The sequence below is a fragment of the Sebastes fasciatus genome, chromosome 1 (genome assembly GCF_043250625.1).
Source record: "Sebastes fasciatus isolate fSebFas1 chromosome 1, fSebFas1.pri, whole genome shotgun sequence".
Lineage (NCBI taxonomy): Eukaryota > Metazoa > Chordata > Actinopteri > Perciformes > Sebastidae > Sebastes > Sebastes fasciatus.
Genome location: NC_133795.1, coordinates 42,132,132 through 42,157,959, shown reverse-complemented (window position 1 = coordinate 42,157,959; position 25,828 = coordinate 42,132,132). Strand labels below are relative to the sequence as shown.

Sequence of the window (25,828 nt, the reverse complement as noted above, 5' to 3'; positions counted from 1 at the left end):
AGAAGAAGAGCAGGGAAATGAGACAGGCGACAGAGACGGGAAACGGGTGATATTTTTTATTATCATGATTTTAAAGAGCCCTTCTTTTCATCACGATCAAGGACACAAACTTCTTACCAATCCAAGTCCACTCATATTCCAATTTTCAACAAGTTGCCTGAGTCCCATAAACTGCAAATAGTTTCTACAACCTGTAACATTATAACCAGAGGTTTGACCAATCAGTGAGCCTACAGTCCAGTCCAGAACCTCCAAGTGTGACAGAGTAACCAGGACAAACTAACAGGAAGGGTCCCAGCAGGGAATTAAAAAACATTCACTGATGTCTCCAAAAAAATACGTGTTACATTTCTCATTATTAAACTAGTTTAGGTTATATTATCCGGCCCTCAGACAAAGACAGAGCTGTAGGCAAGATAAAGAGGAAAATGGAAATATAGGCAATGATATACAGTATATATATATGTATATATACTGTATATATACATATATATACATATATATACATGGCATATATATGTATATACACATATATATATATATATATATATATATATATATATATATATACTGCTTAGGGGTGGAGCAGTTCACAAAATTCAGGGTTGGGTTCATATCACATGTTTTGGGGTTACGGTTTTCGGTTCGGTACATTTATGTCACAGCGAGGAGGTCATGTTCTGATTTCAACATGCTTTACATTTATTTGGCAAAAATAAGTTAACAAATGTTTGCCTTAACAAAAGTATGGCTTATATAAGGAACATAAAGACTTCTTCATTTTCAAATGTTAATTGAAAGAAGAGGTCTTCTGCAGTAATTAGTGTAAACAAAAAATGCAGCTTTGCTATATTCATATAAATATGATGAATTATTATCATAGACTAAGGCCATCAACATAAATTGAAGCATAAGCTCAACCAGAATTATACTAAAAAACAACAACAACAACAGTTTAACATACAGTATGTCTCAATTCCCTGATTATCAGCTCTTAATTGAAAGTGAGATTTCTGTGCCACTGTGTTATTTAAAAATAAGTAATAACTATAAAACACATTACAGGGATTGTGCTGTTGCCCCTCTGCAGTTTCCAATCTGTCACTGCTTGTGTGAGTGCTTCAGAGAGAAGCTCACTGTGCGGCTCTCATAAAGGGCGCGTCTTTTCTCACTTTTTATGTCCCACGCTGAAGTGACGTGGTGGTTCAGCCAGTCACAGTTCAGTAACTCTCAGTAGCCCTGGATGTCCATCCGTCTGTAGTAAAAGCTACGCAGGCTGTGTTGGACAATTCTTTCACAATTCCTAGTCGTGTCTGTTCGGGAATTACTGTGTTGCTTAAGTGTCGGCGAGAGGGAATGTTATAGCGCGGCTCAAGTAACGTTACGTTAATCATATGCTGAAATCCAGCGTCCTCCACGACTGCATAAGGCTTCATATCTTTCACTATAAACCTCCTCAATGCTGTAGTTGTGGGTTTTGCCCTGTCGTAGTCTGCATGTAGAGGCTGTTTAAAGGTCCCATATTGTGCTCATTTTCAGGTTCATACTTGTATTTTGTGTTTCTACTAAAACAGATTCCTCATACTGTCTGCCTGAATATAACTGTATTTACCCTCTGCCTGAAACACTCTGTTTTAGTGCATTTCAATGGAATTTCAATTGAATTGCAACGGAATTGCGTTGCTAGGCAACAGTTTGGGCCCACGTTTACTTCCTGTCAGCTGATGTTACTAACATACACTGCAACAGGAATGAACTGGGACACATTTAGAATGTTTACGTTTAAAACCGTGTAATGGTCTAAATATTAGAGATTTGTGACATCACAAATGGACAGAAATCCTAACAGCTTGTTTGAAACGCACAATTTCTGAATACGGGCTGTGTGTATTTCTCCGTATATTGAGCGTTTTTTATTAATTTAACAGTATTTATAAAGCACTCAAACCTGCTTTATAATATGAAAGACCTGAAAATCTCACTTTTTACAATATGGGACCTTTAAATGCTGCGGGGAGAAGGAGGAGAAGGAGCTGCTCTTTCCTACCCGACTCTTTTCTCCTTGCGCTATCGACGGCCACACCGGGGTGATGTCTTCATAAAAGGTTCATCAAATTGGAAGTGTTGCCGCTAGCATAAACCACACATGTTGCACAGTGCTCACACAGTCGCCGTTTTATCCACCACTTTTTTTCGTCATTTTCATGGTAACACTAAATCCGTAATGTTCCATACAGCAGAGCCAAACGATGCTGCAGCAGATCCTGTGCTTTATCATGTCCACTCGCCATTTCCTAAACTGCACTTCATCTGTGCCAACGGACAAGTTTTTTCACCCCCATTAACTTTATTTGAAGTTTTTTTCTGTGCATGCCTTTTTGACTGAAAACAGTGAGGCTGTTCCCCATCTCTAGTGTCACAATAAACGGGAGCCAAAGTTTGCATGAAAAAAAGTCCCACGATGGGCCTCATAACCTATTTCAAATGAACCCAACAATACATACACGCCCCGAACCGGGACTAGCAAACCCAACGGGTTGGATTTCTGACTTGAACCGTTCCATCCTTAATATATACTGTGTATATATATATATATATATATTTATATTTATATTAATAGAGAAAGAACATTAGAGGAGAGAAACAGAGAGGATGACACATGGAGAGAGAAGGAATGAAACACACTAAAAGGCTAAACCAATCTGCAAGAGAGACAGAAAATAGACCGTAGAAAAAAAACTGCAGTAAATCAGGAAAATAGGGAAAAATGGAGATATAGAGATGAAATGAGATAGAGAGAAGAGACAGAGGAGAGGGGTAGAGTGCAAATCAGCAGGTTTCTGGCATCGCAAACTGGAAGTCGGGAGAGTTTGAAATGCAAATTAACCCCAAATCTGCTTTCTGCTCTTCCTTGGCGGAATCGCGTCTCTCTGCCGTGCCAGCCCCTACCTGTCAGTCCTCTCATAATTCACTCTCTCATTTCTCCCTCTGCTCTTCCTCTTTTATATTACCTTGTCTCTTTCTTTGCTCTTGCTGAATTCAGGCTGCCAAGTTTGGATTACACACAGAGTGAGAGCAGGTTTGTTTCAGTGTTTCTTGTGAGGGTGGATGTTCTACACAGGGAGCTATAATGACTAACAATGAAACTGCTGATTTGTACCATCTTTTAGCATCTTTATGTCCAGTTTACCCAGCCAGGTGGTCAAGTACCGGCGCTTTTTCACACCCCTGGGCATCTGACACCAATGCACAAGGCACCCTTTAGCGTCTGTATGAGTTGCCCAAGGCTTTCAACTAACAGACAAACACAGGACTTTCACCCAGGAGACCGCTGTCCCTGTCTCGTGTGAAACCATTACTCAAGGTTGGCCTATTCTAAGTTAGGTACACAAGTTAACTCACACAACGTACTTAGCTTGCGTATGTAACTTCAGTTACATAACAAACATACTAGACTTATTTTAACCCAAACCACCATCTTTTACTAAACCTACTACAGTAGTTGTGTTGCCTAAACCTAAGTGAGGCCAAAGGGTCCTGACAAAGTGTCCGTATGTGATGAGTTGGGAATGAGAACGGGTCGGTTGACCACCAAAGCTGATTGACATCTTTAAGGTGACTATTGCTGCTATTGATTCTTGTTTTTACGGCAAATTCCATAATTTATGTCACACAAATTACATTACTTGCATTACATAATAATATACATAACAATCAACAATCAGACCTACAGTATAAGAACGGCACTGAGCCATGTTTTCACTCTTCTCCCGACTAGCATCCGCAAGAGTTTGATTGACAGATGGTTCATCCAATCAACCTGCCAAGTATTTTTTGACGCCTCACATCGGGAGGGTCGAATGCAGCCTGGGGCCCTTCTGTGTGGAGTTTGCATGTTCTCCCTGTGTTAACGTGGGTTTTCTCCGGGTTCTCAGGTTTCCTCCCATAGTCCAAAGACATGCAGGTCCATTGTTGACTCTAAATGTCCCGTAGGTGTGAATGTGAGCGTGAAGGTTTGTCTGTCTCTATGTGTCAGCCCTGTGATAGGCTGGCTACCTGTCCAGGGTGTACCCCCCCTGCCTTCGCCCAATGTCAGCTGGGATCAGCTCCAGCCCCCCCCCCCCCCCCCGCGTCACCCTGAATAGGATAAGCGGTTATGGATAATGAATGAAGTACATGACCGTTACAAACACCATCCATATCTTGTCTTCTGCCACCTCTAAAAGAAAGCAAGGCTTTGGTGAAAATGCCACAGTTGGACATTTTGGTTTTATGGCACTGTAATAAATATCATGCTACTCCTGCCTTTGCTTCTCAGAGACAGTTCTAATTTCTCAAATTAAAAACGAATTTTCAGGAAAATGTTCATCTCTATTAACGGGTTCTGCATTCATATGCAGACAAGATGTTGGTGTCTGAAGTGTTCTTGTTCACATTTGTAGTCCGAGTAGTATCGACCAATCACGTTTGAGCAGGCTTTGGTTGCAGGTAAACAGTCAGTGTGGAGAGGAGAAGAGGCGGAACACATTGGCATTCTTTGGATTTTATGAAATCTTACTTGTATGAAAATAAAATAAATAAATAAATATAAATCCGCTGGGTACACCGGAACCCCGGAAATATAGTCCGCTTGCCCATAGGGCTTCTCCGTCATCAGATTGATAGCCGATGGGTTCCGACATTGTGGAAATGTAAACATACGTCATTTTAGTTATTTAAACAGAGAGCTTTTCTCTGGTCAGAGTCTCTCGCATCTTCAGTATTTAGTAACAGAGACATGGTGTTAACTACGGCTGTCAAAGTTAATGAAATAATAATGCATTCATCATTAATGCGCGGAAATTTGTTTTAACACCACTAATTTCTTTAACGCTACTTGAGATTTTTAGGTTGTAGCCATGTCATACTAGCCTGTCGCCAAAGAGGCTAAATAACCCTCCAAACTTGCGCAAAATTTTGGCGAGGAAAAACTGGCTTGGCCATTTTCAAAGGGGTCCCTTGACCTCTGACCTCCAGATCAGTGAATGTAAATGGGTTCTATGGGTACCCACGAGTCTCCCCTTTACAGACATGCCCACTTTATGATAATCACATGCAGTTTGGGGCAAGTCATAGTCAAGTCAGCACACTGACACACTGACAGCTGTTGTTGCCTGTTGGGCTGCAGTTTGCCATGTTATGATTGGAGCATATTGTTTTATGCTAAATACAGTACCTGTGAGGGTTTCTGGATCAATATATGATATTGATTTGTGTTGTTTATTAATTTACAATAATAAATATATACATACATTTACATAAAGCAGCATATTTGTCCACTCCCATGTTGATAAGAGTATTAAATACTTGACTAATCTCCCTTTAAGGTTCATTTAGGACAGATACAAAATGTTAGATTAATTTGTGATTAATAGTGATTAAACATTTGAAGCCCTAGTGTTCACCATGAATTCCTTTATATATTAGCTAATATCTATTGTCTTACCCACATAACATAGAGTACACACATATCTTTTCACACACTTCTTATGTCCTTCAAGCCCTCTCATCCCCTCTCCCGCTCTTCTTCATTTCATTCTCTTTCTAAACATTAACCCATCCTCCGTGTCTTCTTCCCCCGTTTGCTCTCTTGTAACCCGGTCTTGACATAATGAGGCCAGCGTACCAAAAGTGTGAAGCCTCTTTCTCTCTTTCTGTCTCTTCCTCTTTTGGCTTTTATTTATTTATTTGTTCTCTTTTCTTCTGTGGGCTCATTGTTGTTGATGACAGCCGACTACGGGAGCTGAGAAAGGCCAAACAACAGTTTTTAAAAAAAGGTTTCTGAAAGGGCTTCTTGAGAGTGTCAGCGCGGGCCCTTATCTGTCTTATACCACCACACAACACTGGCACTTGTCACCGCCTTCGTTCTTTACCCCAACATGCAACACGACATGTCATTACTTCCTTCATTTTGTCTCTCTCTCCCTCTCTTTCATTTTCATCTTTTTTGTTTCTTCTCCGTCTTGCTCGCTCTTTGCATCTTTGCTCCTTCTCATGTCCTGAGGGCAGTTTTGCCTCTTCTAACCTCTCTGTCATTTATTCCAGTCCTTGCCCTCATTGTTACCCCTTCTTTCCTATTTTACTCTCTTATGTCCTCATTGCTGCTTTTCTTGTTCTCCCATATTCCACAATTTAATTTTGCATTATTGTGTCTCTCGTTGTATTCTTTTAACCTGTCTTTCTTGCTCTGTTTAAATGATCTGTACTTTCTGCCATCTAGCATTCTTGGGCTCATTGTCTCTCCGGACTTGTAGTCAGTGCTGCTAATATACATCAGATATAAATGCAGCTTCTGTTGTTTGTTCCTAGAGTGCAACCTAAAGCCAGTCCTCAACAACTCTGAACCGTCCCACTGCAGCTTGTTCTCGACAGATGGGTAGCATTTTGAAGTGGGCAAGTCCAACACATTCTCATCCCAACTTATCACATCCTAAAACCCCTCGGCGTCACTCTTCGGTCGCATGAAACACGTGCTTAATGTTGTGAATTAAACAAAAACACTTGTTTAGGATTAAGCAACAAAACCACTATTAGGTTTAGGAACAAACATGGTTGGGCTTAAAATGACTATGTTTTTACAGTGGAAATGTCACTTGACGTGAACGCAGGACACAAACATACAGCTGATCGTAAAGTAGAAGTAAGAAACGTAACATACTGGACATAGACAGCGGTCTCCTAGTTGAAAGCCTGTGTTTGTTGGACCCATTCCACTCCCCTCCCGGCGCGGGTGTCTCTTTCGCTTTTTATTAATAAGACGCCACAGCATTTCTCTGTGCATATATTGTTGCCGTGAATGAGTTTACATCGTAGTTAATGGAAAGCCCGGTGCGTCTCCTGAATGCCGACGGCCGTGACAAAGCATCAGTATTTGACTCCCTGGAAATGAGAACGGGCTGGCGAGTCTCAAGAGCCTGAGAACCCTTTCAATCAAAAGTCATGTATCAATATGATGGTGGCATGGAAGGGACATTTTAGTCAAAGAAATGATCGTGAAATCAAATCATGTTATTTCAATCTTCTACTCTACAAGCTTTGATTAGATAACATGTGTTTTCACCATGATCAAATGCAATGTGTTCTTTGTTCCATAGAGTCCAAGGCCCATTCAGAATGTCCACACTCACATACTTTGCATCCCTGGCAAGGCTGCAAGGGCTTAAGGTTGTCCCACTATCAAATTGTAAAGTGCACGAGGGCTCTCTCGCAGACATTTTGAGCCCTTTATGCACACTCTCCATATCATCATGGATGTATTAAGTGAACTGGATACAGAGTTGGAGGCGGGGCCCCGTTCATTCCTATAAAAGTTACTCAGTGGCGCATGAAGCCAAAATGGCTCGACATCCGAGTGGAAAAGTATCCGGATCTTCCGGCAATTTTCCGCATCCACTGGACCCATAGAACAGGCGCAGTAGCGTCTGCTCGGTTACATGGCTCAATCACAGGGTTACAAACGTCACGCTATTGTCAGGCCTCACTAACTCCACCTACCGGCCCTCGCTCCAGCCTCGGTCTGGGTCTCGGCCGGGAGAAACAACCACTAATGAGCTCAACATTGCTAAACAGATCATAGATATGGACTGTGATTCAGAGGTCTGGAACCCGGCTAGCCATAAGGAGCCTGGCCAACTGCTAACCATTAAAGCTACAAACAAGCATTGTATCGAGCCATTTTTTCCGAAAAACAAGTGACTGTTAGGAAACAGATGTAGAAGTATTTACAGCATTAATTATGCTGCAGGAGTAGTTTCGTTTTAAATACTTTTCTGCTTTTTCTTACTGGTCATTAGAGTCCATTAGGACCAGCATGAATTTTAGTTGACCATTATGCTGCACAAAAATGCTACCTTTTAAAATCCACCTTTTAAACTTGAACATGTTGAGTGGTTGATACTAAAAAGATACACTTTGGTGCACTGAGCTCATTCTTATTGGAACACGCAGAATATCAGTTTCATCTCAGGTTTATAACGGCTATCATCTTCCTGCTGCACCTGGATGGGAGCTCCAGCTCCCTCGACTGCCATGTTGCAGCTGTGAGCAACGTAAAACAGCAGGCAAGTGCTTAACAGAGGGTTACATCATTCCAGTTGCTATGCAACAGAGTTTGACAACAACTTTTTGAGCATTTATCGGCTAGCTAGACATAACAATACTGTTGGACGAGAAAATGCTTTCGTACTTGCTCTTGGACAAAAAGATGAGAACGCTGTTCTGAAATGGAGAATGTACTATAACAACTCGTTCTCATTCCCAACTCGTCAAATACAGATGTTTTGTCAGAACCGCTTGGCGTCACTTAGGTTTGGGCAACAAAACTACTACTACTACTTGGTTTAAGTTTAGTAAAAGATCGTGGCTTGGGTTAAAATTAACATAAAATGAAGTAAAATAATAAATGGACTGTGCCAATCACCATATCATTTACATAGAGCCTCTCTAGTCTTCTGACCACTCAAAGCACTTTACACTACATGTCAGCATTCACCCATTCACACACACATTCATACAGTGATGGCAGAGGCTGCCATGCAAAGAGCCAACCTGCCCATCAAGATCTAATCTAAATACTCATTCACACACCGATGACTCAGCCTTCAGGGATCAAACCGCCGACCTTCCAATTGGTGGGCAACTCACTCCAACTCTGAGCCACAGCCACCCTACATTTCATTACATCAATTAAGAATGTTACATAACCTAGCCCAAACTTTTTCACGTCAAGGACCACAGAACTGGAATTACCATTATGACCACAGACCACTATCTGATAGGATCTTTGCTTCTAGATGTTTTATTGCAGGAAGTGTATGAAACCCATGACCAAAATGGTCATACATTCGGTCGTTGTGTTACTTATAGACTTAAACTTAAAAACGTTATTATATTCATCATACACAGGTGCATACATGAAATATGACATCTACATTTAAGCCGTCCGTTAGCCCAGGGAGCAACGTGGTGTGTCGCTCAAGGACACTTCGACATGCAGACGGTAGGAACCGGGGATCCGGTATTTATTTAGGCTACATGCCTCTGTTTTTTGTAATGTTCAAATGTTTTTAATAAAAGAGTCCAGTTGAATTACAGTACAGGGGATTCATTGTTGTTGTTGTTGTTTTTTACCGTGGTATCGAATTTGGTATCAAGAATGGTGGAAATTCACTGATATTGGTATCGACTACTAGATTTCTGGTACCATGACATCCTTAGCTACGAGTGTCCAATATTGCGGCGGATGGTATTACATTGTTGTTACTTGACACCCTGGTGCGTCTCATACAGATGCTAAATGGTACCCTGTGTGTCAGTATCACACGCCGATGGCCGTGACAAAACTTTAGTATTTGACGACCTGGGAATGAGACCAAGGTGACTATAATGTTAACCACTGAGGAAGTGTAAAGGTGTTGCTAGTTGTTATCCTGTCTGACGCTGGTGGGAAGTGTTGCTGAAGATGACACTTTCAGGTAGTTTCGAGAAACACTGAAAATAACTAGAAGCGCACCCTCTCTGCATCCTGGATGGCACAAATTGTTCTGATGCACTTCTATTTTATTCAACAACAAATGAATAATAAAAGGTTCTTTTCACATGTTTGTCAGTTTTGTCTCAAAGCCTGAAGCTTTGCAGGGATTTGAAGGCAGTTTTAAGAGACACAGCGAGTTGAGATCTGACAGGAATGTGCTCATCTTCCAGTTTCACTTTCAATAATCCAGAGTGTTTCCAGATTGTGGGATTTGCTCATTTCAGTATATTTGCTCCATAGCCAAATATCATTTTAAACTACATCTAACATCCTTCATCACGCTCATTCATTCTCTTCATTACCTCACTCTCCATCTCCCCATCTCATCCTTCTCTTCTTCTTTTATGTTACTCTCCTTACATCTCTCACTCCATCCATTTTCTTCTTCCTTAACGTCATAGCATTCATTCAGTCTTTCCTTCTCCCACCTGTCTTTCCTTGTCCCTCATCTCTGTCGTCCTCCATCAGCCACCCTTCCTTTCTATGTGAGTTTACCTGAGTCTTAAATTCTCTCCTGTCTTTTTTTTCCCTCTCACTACTTTCCTTGCTTCATTTCTGTCCTCTGTCGCACAATATTCCACCCATCTCCCGTGGTTTCACTCTCTAGTCACCTCTCTATTACTCTAATACCTATACCTTTATCTTACAGCCGCCTCGCATGACTTCCTGCCTGGACTTTGTTCTTTGGCAACCTTTTCTTGTCTGTAATCATGTTTCATTGAGGACTGGGACAACACAGACTGCATCCTGAGTCCGGCTCTGTGTGACTGAGGACCTGTTTTGTCGTTTAGTTTGGAGGACTTGTTGTTCTCGCCACTTTTAATCTCCTCATCCTGTCTATCTTTCTCTTTCCTGTTGCCCTTTTTTCTCTGTATCCTTTTGTCTATTTTCTTTTTTTCCCAATCTCTGTTTACTATAACCATTTCTGAACTTGTCTTTTCCCCTTCTCGCCTCTATTTTCATACTGCATGTTTCTCATATTTCCTCTTTCTTTCCTTCCTTCTTTCACTTTTGTCCTGCTTCTTTCTCTTTTCCATCATTCTCACCACATTCGTCTATTCCCGTCTCCATTACTGCCTCAGTCTCTCTCTGCCGCTTCCCCTCCTCTCCCTCTCTCTCTCACTCTCTTCCCTCTGTTGGCTGGAGGTATAAATAGAACTCCTAATAAAGTGCTAATTAATCTCTGGTGACAAAATCAAAGAAAGCACATCTGCATTGCTGAGAGGAGCAACGGAGGGAAGGAAAAGGGGTAGACAGGAAGAGAGGGGGAAACATGGGGAAGGATGGAGAGAGAAAAATGCAGAGAGGTAGATGAGGAAATAATTAGAAAAAAAACAGAGCACGAGAAAGACAGCAACAGATTATGTATAATGTTTTCACAAGGAAAATATCTTTTGAGAAGTTCTGATTGAAACATTTGAATATGCAGCATCATCAGGTTAACTGATCGCTGGTTCTGTAATCAACACAAGAAATGTGATGGAGGGGAACAGAAGAAGTGTGAGGGAAAAATGGAAGAACCATTACTTTAAGGAAGGAGAAAAAGACATGTAGATTGATTTATAATGTCATTGAAAGATGTGAGGGGAGTGAAAGAGAAGTTCCAAACTCTTCAGGAGGATTAATGAACAAAAAAAAGATCAAATTGCAGTGCATCATTTAAAGTAATCTCAGCTCAGCTCAACTTCCACTTGGACACTCGACTCATTATCAATCAGCTGAATCATTTTAACAGCTCGCCTCGACTCTACATCTCAGCCACACTCACTGTCATTCAACCTTCCTGTATAGGAGTCACTCATTTACACATTCTAGATGCTAAACTGTAGATCCAAAATGTTTCAGAACTAACATGTTACCAACCCATTCAGGAAAGTATGTTATCGCTGCTGCAATACAAAATGTATCATCTCTTAAAGCAGCAGTGTGTAGAAATGTAGTAAATATGATTAAAAAAAAGTTATTTTTATAAAACGGTCCTGACAGTAGTGCATGAGACAGGTAATCTGTTCCTCTGGTGTCCTCCGGTGCTCCTAACGGCATCTGCAGAATTTCACAGACCGGAGGAAAACAAGCAGTCAGAGCTGATCTGGAGTCTGCCGTCCAGCTGCTGTTTATGAGCGCCGGCTGTCAATCACTCGCAAACTCCGATCAAACGGTCAAATTAGGCAGCGCTGATCAAATATGAATCAATATTCTAATCAATATTTCTCTCCTCAAATGTTTTCAGAATCATCTTGTAGTGAACTGTTTAGCTGTAAATGAGAAAGTTTGTGACCCGGCAGCAATGTTGAGATCAGTTGAGGAAATATCAAGCACCGCCCACCAGCCGGAGCACAGCCAATAGGAACGCTCTCTCTCCTTGAAATGACCTGTGATTGGTCAAAGTCTCCCGTCACGGGCTAGATGTTCTAAAGCCTGAAAACAGAGCCATGAGGAGGAGCAGAAGTCTAGTTATCTCTCAGAACACTTGAATTACAATATGCTGAAAGGTTATTATGGGATTTTTGCCCAATGATGCCAAAATATTCTGCCTACTGCAGCTTTAAAGCTAGGGGTGACACACTAGATTTTAAAAATGGTCCAACCGAAAAAAAAGAGACCAGTGTTGCCAACTCTTTTCCAATGAGAGTAGCTAGCAGCACTAGCTCTAAAAGTCCCTAAATGTAGCAAGAAAGACACCAAGTCAAATCAAATCAAATCAAATCAATTTATTTTTGTATAGCGTCAAATCACAACAGAAGTTATCTCAAGACGCTTTATATATAGAGCAGGTCTATGACCGTACACCATAGTTTAGAGACCCAACAGGATCCACCAAGCGCAACACTGGTCGCCAACACTGACAATCCGTCGCTTCAGGCCTCCCTCCGAAGCCATTCCCCAGAAATTATCATTATCAAGGTAAACATATAATGAACGTGAACAGCCAACATGGCCATTGTGAGTACTCACAACTGTCAAGCTAGCAGCTTGTGGAAAACTCCGGTGATGCGCAATGAGTGCACAATGCACGCACAGGCAGGTAGCCTTACACTCGGTCCACACAGGGAACGTCAGCAGCGTGTGGCAGCTGCGATATCTGTTGTTTTTTATTTCGGCGTCCATGTTAACAGGTTAAAGCAGCCAGACAGTGAGCAGTACGGCTTGACTGCGTCTCTTCTACAGATTCGAGGTCTCGCCTATTTTACCAGGAGCCACGCGCGGTTCACAGCATCAACAGTGAAAGAGATTTTTTAACAGTATATTGACATCATACCAGCAACGTTACTACAGCTTCAATGTATGTATGTGTAGAATATGTCACAAACATGAAAAAAGAAAAGATTTATTTTTTAAATCAACACTTCCTGCTTCCGTTTCAAAATAAAAGCGCCCTAGTGTTTTTTCTGTGGACAGAATTCCTTCATTTGTTAACAGAAGACTTTTATTCGGAAATATTTACAGGACAGTGTTGTAGAAAATGCAGTGACTTGAGCGGCTCCATGAATGAATAAAGTAAGGGGCTTTAATCGTGGATTATTACTATTATTTACAAATGAGCACACACTTCTTAACCTTTTTCTGTCTAAAATAAATATAAATGACATTTATGATGAAATGAAATGGCCATTATGAAAGGCAAACTTTATGTAGCAAAGAAGGCCTGGCAGCAGCAGAAACGCTGCCATTGTAATCACCACAGCACCACAGCCAATTTCACTTGACCACAGTGCAGATTTGTCCATCAGGCTTTGAAAGGGTTAAAATCTCCACAAAAAAATTCAAGCTTCACATTAAAGGGACTGTTTGTAACTTCTTACACGTATAAATCATTGCTGGTCGTTGTCCCATGTGCGCTCCCGTGTGTCTCCGCTGTTCAGACTCAGACTCCAACACAAACTACAGTGAAGCACCAAAACCTCTTGGTTGTATCTAGTGAAGCCCGTCTGTTAAACAGTGTTGGCCGCGGTCGGAGGACGCGGGGGAGACCGTAGCTTTGGTCTCCAGGACCGGAGTCTCTGCTGTACTCTGCTCCTCTGCTCATCTGCCTGCCTTCACTCACACACCGCGCTCCTTCTCTCTCTCTCTCTCCACCTCTCTCGTGCATGCTGCTCACTCCACACTGCAGAAGAGTTAGTTTAGCTCTGAGAATATCTAGTGAATGTACAGTGGACGTTTGTGCAGAAATAACTGCTGCAGCTCCTCCAGACCAACAGAGGTTTCCCGTGTCTTGTGAAGTGACGGGGCTCCGCAGAGAGAAACGTTATCGTCTCCGACCAAAACTCCGGCGTCTCCCCTGTTCCCTCCGGCCGCGGTCGGGAGGCTGAGGCAGGAAAAGCCAACACTAGAATCAGCATTGATTCATGGAGAGACCTTCGTCTGGTCAGCTAACATTACTGCCAAGCAGCTGAAATATAGAGTGATATTGTGCTTTTAGCTGACGTGTGTCTCCTCACTGTTTTGAGCGATGCTCCTTCATGTCTATGTAGAGCGAGCACAAGCGCCAGCAACAGGACGCTGACTTTAGTTGACTTAATGGTCACAAGTGAAGCTGTTAACAAGACATTTCTGATTCTTACATAGTCTCTTTAAAGCAAACTGCGTTTCCTCTTTCATTTTTTTTACGGATTGGAAAATCCTTTCAGAAAAAAATATATGCACTATTCTTGTGCTATTTCACACAGCATAGTTGTGAAAGATCACCTTCCACCTCCACAAACCAGTTCCCTCGGGGAGGCCCAAACAATAAAGCTCTCCACTGAAACGCTGAAAGACGATGACAGCAATACACATCTATAGGTGTATGAAATGAGATCAAAACACCACATTACTCAACTTCCAGAGACCCTGTGAAAACGGAGACGGAGCATGCGGCGCTGCAGCGACAGGGTTCCCGGTGGACGGCCAGCTAATCTGCAGAATAACCATCAGCCTCCTGGAGAGAAGAGACACAGTTTTCAAAGCCACCATTGCTTAGTCATTCCCTGAGGTTCAGTGTGTAATAGGTTTGATGTGACTTCACAGGCAAACCTGCAGGTCTTGGAATTATTAAGCTTCAGAGAGACTTTGACTCGGTGGAAAAAAAAGAAAAAGAAAATCAGAGGCAACCTGTAGCCCCTGGAGCACTACAAAGCAGGGCTACAGCGTGGACCGGGACCAGCCGTTACAGAAGGACTAGAGGGACTCGCTGTTTTCTGAGACTGAACAAAGGAACATTTCTCACTCGGAGCAGCGTTGGTGACATGAAGGGAAATTGGGTTCAAGTTCCTCATGTTGGCAGGGGAACAACTGACTTCAGTAACATAGAACCACATACTGATCAGCTGACCCTCTGACCCTAATCCTGACCTCTGACCTCCCTATCAATGTCCTACAGGGTCTTCTCATCTATGACATTAAAGGACACACGTGTTTAAATGTCCTGCAAACAGAGGATGGTTGAAAAAGTCTACAATCTGAACTACTCTACAAGTGAACTCATACAGTAGGTACACTATTAGTTTACTAGTTATATACTTGTAGCCAACTTCTTAGTTTATGAAAGTACACTTTAAAGTATACTCTCAGTAAACTACTAGTTTAATCGTTTTTTTAATGCAAGTATACTTGTAAGTTTTCTTTAAGTGAACCTATAGTACTTAGCCAAATATACTTATACTTTTCAGTGTAAGCCAAGTACACTTAGACTTTTCTGTATACTTGCCAAGTACACTTAGACTTTTCTGTATACTTGGCAAGTACACTTAGACTTTTCTGTATAGTTGTCGGTATAAGCCAAGTATAATTAAGTTTAATTTTGTTAAGTTTAACTCTGATAAGTACATGAAAAGTAATCTGAAAGCATACTCTCTTATTTGAAGTTTAAAAGAAGTATACTAATAGCATACTTGAATAAACTTCTTTTTTGTAAGGGAGGACTCTAGCAAGAAAGTTCTAATGCCAATAATAATTATCATGCCGTCTTAAAATAACAGCAATTTGAATGTATTTTAACAGCCACAGGTGATGGGATTTATGTTTCATGGAGATATAACACATAGCCCAGAAAAGCCGCTAAATGATGCAGAGTGACCGTCTGCATGTGCACACCTGACGAGGCTCAGGAGATAACTTCTCCTCATGCAGTCACGACTCTGTGGCTCTGAACTTGTGACCTTTTCACTACAATGTCACTGATCTTTAGTGAAGCTTCTTCTCCTCTGTCAATCTAGAAGAGAGCATCTCCCAAATGTCACAAGAGTGAGTCCTCATTATCACGCACATCCTGTGTGTGTTAAACGAATGTAAAAGCTAGTGTGTGAACGCCAGCCTTATCTGTGGCGCTCCGTTCATTGCAGTGATGAAGTTGCAGACAGTGATTGTGGAAGTCACCGTTTTTTACTGCAGACTGAGCAAGCCACTGCAGTAAAATGTCACATTTGTTTTCTTCGGCTGTCAGAAGTTATTCTGGTTTCTGTGTTACTGAGAGACTGATGTGGTGGAACTGTGACACACACACACACACACACACACACACACACACACACACACACACACACACACACACACACACACACACACATCTCCCCCATATTAACACCAGACAGACGCAGTAAATGTGACAGTGATTTATTTACTACACCGTGTGGCAATAAAGGCAACTTGAACTCTCCTCTTCCTCTGGGTATTCAGATTGTTGTGATCCTGATAGTAATCCCACAGCGGGGGGTGCAGTATGCCCTGTCAGGCGATAGGTGGCGTTTTGTCCCCATTCGCCTACTTTTTTCCACTGCGTCTCCAGGCCTCACTTCAAAGTATTAGATCCCCAAATTCATAAATAAATCAGCAGAAGAGGGAAAGGGGGAAACTGCACATCTCTCTCCTCCAAACACAGGCAGATGCAGCCGTGGGAGCGCCACATGCACACGCTTCCAATGAGCTGGAGGAATCAGGAGCATAAAAACACCATCACAACAGAAGAGATGCAAGAAATGGTACAAGAAAGGAACAAGAAACACCTACAGGGCCACTCTTAATGACTCTAGAAGAAAGAGATTGAGATAATGTTAGAAATATTTAAAAAGACGCACTTCCATAAAGCAGCTATAATTAAATCTACAACACTGTCCATACATCCATATGGGGTTATAACCACATTAAAACATCATAGATGCCATATAAAACACACGACTAGTTCACTATTTAGTACTTGAGTGACTTTTAAGGACACTAAATTTAAAGTAGGGAAATATTAGTTCTATAGAATAGTTTTTATATAGTCAAATGACCACATGCAGGGACCTTCACAGTCATTTCACCAGAACAGCAAATCATGTTACCTCAACCAAAATGGAATGCCTTATAAAAGACAGTGATTCATTTACCGTGCCATCGATCATTGCCCTCTTTACATACGTCAGTCTCAAATCCTCATTCAAATACCATTTCAGAATGCATCACAGCTGCTTGACTGTCCAGTGTTGGTCATGTCTCATGTTTTGGTCTTTTTCCCTGATAACGGCCCTTTGAGGCTAAATAATTATAGATGATGTAAATGAATATAAAATCTATGAATGTTGGTCAAATTTGAATGACCACTTTTTCAATGTAAGGCAGTTCAAAGTGAATATGAGTTGACCATAGTTATATAAGTTGTATAAAGTATGTATATGATAATGCCACTGGCATCAGCTAATGAGGATCCATTTGAATACATATAGAACTATTATAGTGTTACTATAGAACACTATCAATTTAATTAATCCCAAAGAGCAGCCAGGAGTCTTTGCAAAAACGTTTTTGACATGATGAAGAAGATTATTCATCACAGACATGTCACTATAAACGAGTCCTGGTAGAACTATTAGAAGACTAATAGTCATTTGTCAGCATAATAATATAATAATAATAATAAAAGCACGTAAAGCAGCGTACATTCCCATATGACTATTCACCGTGTTGAAAACATGCTCTGCAGTTAGACATTAATAGATCATTTAACCACGCGAGCTTTAAGTCCAATAGTAACATTAGGCTTATGGAACTTATCATAATACATCAGCAATGTTGTAAGTGTATATGTGAAGGCATGGTAATCGGGGAGCCAGCAGCGGAACCGGTCGCCCTCTCGGATAGAAACAGAAGCAAACAGAAGCAACGCTGAGCCGTCTCCTGTCTGACTGACTGACTACACATCATCCAGCCTGGCCGGCACCGCGATCCTGATATTGAACTGCTCCTGATACTGAGCTGCTGCTGCTGCTGCTGCTGCAGCCCGCAACACACAGCATCAGGTGCCAGAGAGACAGAGAGACAGAGAGAGAGATCAGTAGTCAGTCAGCCGGTCATCGATGGCAGCAGCGCAGCGGACTGGAGCTCTCTGGAGCGCTCTGGAGCGCTTTGGGAGCTTCAAGTTGCAGCAATAAGCGCAAAACAGTGAACTAATAATTGAACTAATACTAGAGAAGAATAATGAACACAAAGACGTGTTTTTTTTTTTTTGTCTTTTAGTTTTTACCTTTCTGCAGCAGCCTTCGTTTCAGTATCGCCTGAAGAAAAAGCATTTTCCCCCAAACCGGCTCCAGACTGGATGAGTAGTTCTTCCTCATGGAAGAGCAGAGGAAGAAGAGCAGAGGAGGAAGAGGAGAGGAGGAAGAGGAGAGACCAACTTCTGTCTGAATGCACCTCTCTCTCTCTCTCTCTCTCTCTCTCTCTCTCTCTCTCTCTCTCTCTCTCTCTCTCCTTTCCTCCGTCTCTTTCCCCCCTATCGTTCTCTCTCCCCCTCTCTACCTCCCTCTTTCTCTCTCTCTCCCCCATCTCTTTCTCCCTCTCTCTTCCTCTCTCTCCCTCTGTCGCTCTCTCTATCTCCCTATCTCTCTCTTTTTCTCTCTCTCTCCCTCTCCCTCTCTCTCTATCTCCCTCTCCACCCCTCTTTCTACCTCTCTATCGCTCTCACTCTCTTTCTCTCTCTCTCTCTCCCTCCCTCTCTTTCTCCCTCTCTCTCTCTCTCTCTCTCTCTCTCTCTCTCTCTCCCCCTCTATCTCTCCCCATCTCTTTCTCCCTCTCTCTTCGTCTCTCAAATTCAAATTTAAATCAGCTTTATTGGCATGAATGGTCAGGTTACATTAATGCCAAAGCTAAATTATTTCATACAAGAAAACTAAATAATCTCTCTCTCTCTCTCTTTCTCTCCTTCTCCTCCCTGGTGACACCAGCTGAACCGTAGGCTGCCTCTGTGTGTATGTGTGTGTGTGTGTGTGTGTGTGTGTGTGTGTGTTTGTGTGTGTGTGTGTGTGTTGAACAGTCCTCAGAAGACAACAGGAATAAAGCGCTGTCTCTATAATCGACTTTAATCAGGTCTGTTCTCGGTCTGGTGCTTCCAGTCTGCTTCTGTTCTGACAGAGCTGATATTCGTGTTTTCACATGTTCTCCTCCTCGTTTTCTTTATGCACTAATTTAATTACAGGATTCTCTCTCTCTTGCCCTCTCCCTCTCTCACTTTCTCTCCTGATTATGCAAAAAATTGTAGCTCAAAGCCTTCGGGACTTTTGATGCCCTAGTTTTTTTTCTTTCTTCAGAGTCTGTGTCTTGTGGGCCTGCATGTGTATGTGTAGCAGGTCTGTGTGTGAGTGTGTGTGAGAGAAGCTGTTGAAAAGTGTAGCCAAAAGATGAAAGCTTTCAACACTGGAACCCACCAGATCATGACTTATTTCTCGGCTCCTCTGTCATTCGGTGATCATAAGGTGACCGATGGCTCTTGGAGTGACATGAAACCCAGAAATACTCTCTCATACCCTCAACACACACATCCATCCTATCCATCCATCCATCCATCCATCCATCCATCCATCCATCCATCCATCCATCCATCCTACATTCCCGATGATTCGTGTTCAGAGTCGCTCCAGGAGTCTTGGCTGGAGGAGCATGTCTCAACATATATTGAGCAAAAGGCGGAGAAGCATCCTGCACGGGTCAATATCTCCGGGCTGAAGTGTGCTACGACAGAAAATGTAGCCGAGTTTGATGGAGCGCCACACTGTGCTGTAGTTAGCTGTATGTGAAAAATGTCACTCCTCAATACAAAGTAATCTACAGTGTGAAACACTTCCTGAAGGTGCACAGTGCGGAGCGGCTTGTAAGTATTTAGAGCATTTAGTTTTGAAACAGAAACAAAGATTAGGAGTTGCTGACTCGCAGCTTTAAACTGAAGGGGTTTGCATCCACATCCAGTGAGCCGTGGAGAAATTGCCACAATTGTACCCTCAAGGGTAAAACGGGCTGCAATCCCCTACATTGTTCAGCCATAATGGATTGTGAACACCCCCCAAACTCCCTCAAAGCTGAGAGTCAGCAACTTAAACTCCTAGTGAGTGTTTCATTTCAGATCCTGGAGTGCTGGAGGAGAGCCAAGAGAATGCGTCCCGAGTGATCTGAACAGAAGTGGACAGCTTTAAGTATGTTCACACCCGGCATTACAACGTGTCTCTAGTGACCACTTGTGATCCGATCTCACTCTGTATGCAAATAAACACGTAGTAATCACACGGCTAATACAGCAGCCGTTGTGACGTAATATTACACGAATGTCAGTAGTAATATCCGTCATATTACATATTCATTAATTCAGGTACATTTTATAAACATTTTTCATTAACACAATATCAGGTTATTTTCCGGTGGTCCCCCGGACTTCTCTGCACTTCCTGTTCTCAGCCTGATAGTCTGTAGATATGTAGCCTATAGATGAGATATATCTTGATTAAATACAGAGTTACCGTAGAGCACAAAGGCCGCGAGGCAGACGAGCACTCACATCTGACTTTCTATTCACAAGACGAGCGCAGAGACCCGCTGATCCCAGTGGAACGTCAGATGAGTAGGCGGTCCTCCATGTGGCCAGGATACATTCAGTACACACTGATAAAAGAATGACGCCATATGTGGCCCAGACCACCTCTGAATGTGGTCTGAAAGATCCCATCTCATTGTGTCCTCAATGCATCCTCAGTGTGTACACACCTGTACATAGAGCTGTCCACTTGTGACCCGATCACTGAGGACGCATGTTAATACCAGGTGTGAACAGGGCCTGAGACTATAGTGATTGACATTTGTGGGAGTAAACTTGAGCATCCAGACCAAACGAACAAACCATCATGAGGAGATTGCCAATTCCCTCCCAAACAAACTCTTAAGAATGATACCAGTGGAGTTTGAAATGAGCCACTTTTCCACCCAACACATTAGCAGTTTGCACTAGACTGGAATCTGAAATAAAGAAACACAAATACATAGATAAGACAGATAAGACCTACTGGTGCTGAATAGTGAACTTCAGCACCACGGACAGTGACCTCTAACCCAGTGCTGTCTGAATCCCTCATTCATTTCCTTCTCCCACTTAACGCTGCGGTCAGGGGGATGAAGCCTAAATATCCCAACATGCACTGGCAATGTGGGCAGAAGGCATGGTTACACCATGGACAGGTTGCTAGTCTATCACTGGGTTAACACACACAGACTAAACTCTGATGTACAGACTACTGAGTCCACAAGGGCTTAGAATTCTGCACAATCAGCAAGTGCTTAAAGGGGCACATCGTGCTCATTTCCAGGTTCATACTTGTCTTCTGGGTTTCTACTAGAGCATATTTACATGCTTTAATGTTCAAAAAACAGGGCTGTCAAAGTTAACGTGATAATAATGCATTAACGCAAATTTGTTTTAACGCCATTCATTTCTTTAATGCATTAACACAACTTGCAATTTTTAGGTTGTAGCATGTTTTAAAGCTAGAGTGAAGATACTGGTGTCATATGAATCTCTAAAACCTAAAGGATCCATTGGTACCAATTATCTCCAGACTTCAGACAAAACCTATTAAGCAGGGCTGTCAAAGTTAATGCGATAATAACGCTTTTTGTAGCGGCTCAGTTTTAAAGCTAGAGCCGAGATACTATGATATGAAACTAGAAAAACCTGATGAATCCATCGGTACCAACCAGGTCATACTAGCTTGAATAGAAGGAGGCTAAATAACGCTGCAAACTTACGCCTCATTCTGGAGAGGAAAAACTGCATTGGTAAAAATGTTTTGGATGAAAAAAGGTTATCACAACGTCAGAAATTGCCACACTTCGTGTAGAATCACGTCTAATCACGCCACCAGGAAAGAGGCAAAACAATGAGTACCCCTCGGTCAAGACCATTTCTCATTCATGTTTATCATCTCCAAGGTCTTCATCTTATGTTTTTATCTCAGGACACCCAGAGCCTCCTAATATAAAGCATGTCAAGTGTGAAGGACTCTGAGGCCTCTCAAAATACCAAACCACGGCAATGCACAAATCATACATCCCTTGTGTTTCCTACCACAAACACATAAGGACAGTGATGGCTGGAGAAATGTGCCATGGCAGGAGAGTGATGAATAGAACCACCGGGATCCCATAGGATTTTGTGAAATGGTTGAAAACTTTGAAACACAGATTTTGTGTGGTGGACAGTAATAATGGGAGCGTTACATTCCTCCACCAGGGGAGGATTGTGTGAGAACTACTCAGCATTTTAGGCACATGATGTTAGGTAATGGTTCAATTCTGGCAAGTAGACGGCCCAGGAGAAATTTAAAATACAAAACTTTACTCAGAGAAACTGTAAATCGTATTATGAGGTGAGAGTTGAACTGTGTTGTTAAGCTTCAGTCGATTAGCTGTTATCAATCGCTATAAGCCCCATAGATGTGGGTCAGTAGGGGCCTACTACACCTATCTATTCACATGGTAGATCATAAAAAGAAGGTACAAAAGAACACGACAGCGACCTCTAGCAACCATAGTAATTATAACAGGAACAGAAGTAGAAGTCAGGCACTGTAGTATAGACAGTGTGAAAATCCATAAGGGGTGGAGTCAGAGATGATGGATGGGAAACAAAACACAGGTTTTTTCACCCAGGGGACCGGAATTCGTATCCCGTGTGAAACCAACAATGTGTAGTTGTCATTGTGTTCTGAGTTATTTTAACCCAGTACACAAGGTTTTCCCCTAAACTTAACCAAACATAAAGAAGTAGTAGTTTTGTTGCCTAAACCTAAAGAAGTCGAGTTTTGTTTCCTAAACATAAAGAAGTTGTAGTGTTTTCCCTAACCATAAAGAAGTTGTAGTTTTGTTGCCTAAACATAAAGAAGTTGTAGTTTTTTCCCTAAACATAAATAAGTTGTAGTTTTGTTTCCTAAACATAAAGAAGTTGTAGTTTTGTTTCCTAAACATAAAGAAGTTGTAGTTTGGTTCCTAAACATAAAGAAGCCTTTTTGTTTGTGTTCAAAACGTGACGTTTCATTCAGTTTTACAACATCTTAGAACGTGTTGCTTTAAAGTTTCACTTTCACTTTTACAACACAGTAGGCATAGTGACCCACATCTATGGTGTTTATAGTGACTGATAACGCCTATTTAATGACCTGATAACAGTTGAATTGTGTGCAAGCTTACACCCACTGTCCTCCGCAACCTGACTTTCCTCTGCACAATCTGAATGTCAAGCTACACTCTGTTTCCATTATTCTATGCCTTTGTGGTGTGAAGATGGAATTATCCCCTGTTTCATCTCCATGTATTGCTTTCATATCCTTAATTTAAATTGTATCCATAATTTAGAACCAGTGGTCACAGTGGACGTGACAACATTAATGCCACACAGAACGTTGGTGAAAATAGAATGTTTTACCTCAGATACATTCTTTAGTATCATGTAGAGGATCTGTCCTGTAAAACTGTTATCAGCCAAAGATACATATACCTTTAACACATCTTACTTTTTTCTCTATTGCACAATCCATCATGTTTCAACGTGTCACTGGTGTGCAATGGTGGATATCAAATCAAAAGTTTCTATGGTAGCTTTTGTATTTTGTGTTCTCCTCACCTCAGATGTCCCAACGTTGACACATGAAGACATGAGAAGATTTCTTTATAAAACTTCTGAAACTTCTCTGGGTGACAGTTTTTGTAGCCGAGCGTGACAATGCCTCCACATGTGAAAAACAGAAGCCTGCTGACTAGATGTGTTTTTTAACCTTCATGTTACCCAGGCGCTGTTTATGGAAAACACTTTGCTTGTTTATAGCAATGCCCTGTATTATAGTTTCACATGCCTGGAAGCTGCCCGGTGTGACTGCTGCCTTCGACTGCTTGGAGGATTAAAAAAAAACTCTTCACTGTTTGACCAATCAGCAGGCGATGAACAAGTCTGTGGATATAGACATATAGGCCCAATTCCAATCCGGCCCCTCCACCCTCCCACTCCGTGGTGGAGTGAACTCTGTTTGTAGTCACAATCACAGCTCAATGAAGCTCCTTCTTTAAGGTGGAGGGGATCAATACAGCAGCCACTTTGGGACCAACTTCCCTCTCTACGGCAAGGAAATAAATATCTGAATCAGAAATACCCTATTGATCCCCGAGGGGAAATTGAGTTACGTTTTGCTCCTGTTCTAGAATATAAATATATAAAAATAAAGAAATCATAAGAAAATATAAATGAGAAATATATATAACAACAGTGCAAATAATACTGCTGAAAAATAATATATATATGCAAATAATATAAATGCATGCATTTATAAAAATGCAAGAATAGTGTAAAATAAGAATATTAGTTTAAATGTTCTGTATAAATAAATGTGGTGTTAATTCCAGTGTAGACGAGATTATTGCACATCTGAATTATGGCACCAAATTATTGAACTGTGAAGTCCGTATTGCACAGTTGAAGATGTAACAAATGATTGGGCTATAGCTCGTGATAGGGGTACAGAACTATAAACACAATCTAACGAACATGTCTACCGTTTTCTAGTCTAGACAAGGGTATATTTGATCCTAAATATAATCTACTTACTTTATGTTGTTGACGTCTGTATGACAATAAAGTAGAATAAATTAAATATATATCAGTTTGAGCAGGTTACAGTAAATGTTTGTACCGGTAGTAGCATGGAACTGACATTGGAGCGTGTTCCATGACGAACACTAAACGGCGTTGCACGTCGTCAGTAAGGGCAGCTGGTTAGTCTGCATCGATGCAGCTCGCTGTTGGAGGGTTTTATAACCCACTTCCACTCCCCGTGAATGGGTTTATTGATACGGCTGACCCTCCACGCGAACGTGCAAACGGAGTGGAAGAAGGTAGGGAGAGGGTGTAGGGGCTGGTTTTGAATTGGGCCGTATTGTTCCTCTGCTGGGGGGGACTGGCAGTAGTTTGCTCTACAAAGATGTTGAGAGTTTGTTTCTAGATGAATTTTGACCTCCAGACTCAGACTAATTGGTAACAGGTGTGTTTAAATGATCATATCATGCTCTTTTCCTCTTTTGTATTTTGTATTTCTAGAACATGTTCACATGCTTTAATGTTCAGAACCACATTATTTGTCTCATCCTGTCCGTCTGAATATACCTATACTCACCCTCTGTCTGAAACACTCCGTTTCAGCGCCTGTCTCTTTAACACCCCCTCCTGAAAATATCCCAGTCTGATTGGTTTGCTAAAAAACTGTGAAATAAAACTGACTGGGTGGTTTTATTTCACAGTTTGTGGGTTGGTAGGTTGATGTATCCCCTTTAAGAGACTTTCAGAAGGGGAGAACACTCTAGATCCTATATAAGGGAAAAAAGAAGCAATGCTATTTCATATCCCATGAAATGCTACTGTTTAATACATAAATATATTAGAGCTGTCAATCGATTTAAATAATTAATCTTGATAAATCACATATTAATCAAACATTTTTTATCCGTTCTAAATGTACCTTAAAGGGAGATTAGTCAAGTATTTAATCCTCTTATCAACATGGGAGTGGGAAAATATGTTTCTTTTTTACAAATGTATGTATATATTTATTATTGGAAATCAATTAACAACACAAAACAATGACACATATTGTCCAGAAACCCTCACAGGTACTGTATTTAGCATAAAACAATATGCTCCAATTATAACATGGCAAACTGCAGCCCAACAGGCAACAACAGCTGTCAGTGTGTCAGTGTGCTGACTTGACTATGACTTGCCCCAAACTGCATGTGATTATCATAAAGTGGGCATGTCTGTAAAGGGGAGACTCGTGGGTACCCATAGAACCCATTAACATTCACTGATCTGGAGGTCAGAGGTCAAGGGACCCCTTTGGCAGAGCATTTTGGAAAAATTTTCTTGGGCGCTCCCCACATAATCAGCTGTGCTGCTCATCCCACAAATGCATGATCCTTACAAGTTGGACGTCATTGTGAGGG

The 25,828-nt window shown here is 41.6% G+C and overlaps 1 protein-coding gene across 9 annotated transcripts in view; it reads right to left on the bottom strand.

Moving 5' to 3' along the window:
- grip2b (glutamate receptor interacting protein 2b) overlaps nt 1-25,828 on the bottom strand; it is a 448,132-nt gene that overhangs the window by 145,002 nt on the left and 277,302 nt on the right. For 2 of the 9 annotated variants that reach the window (XM_074649521.1, XM_074649530.1), the window contains exon 1: nt 18,051-18,200. The exons of the other annotated variants lie outside the window; for them this stretch is intronic. In XM_074649521.1, the coding sequence (XP_074505622.1) occupies nt 18,051-18,141 (91 nt within the window). In that variant the 5' untranslated portion in view covers nt 18,142-18,200. Of the gene's footprint in view, nt 1-18,050; nt 18,201-25,828 lie in introns of those variants that run through there. 9 annotated transcript variants of the gene reach the window in all.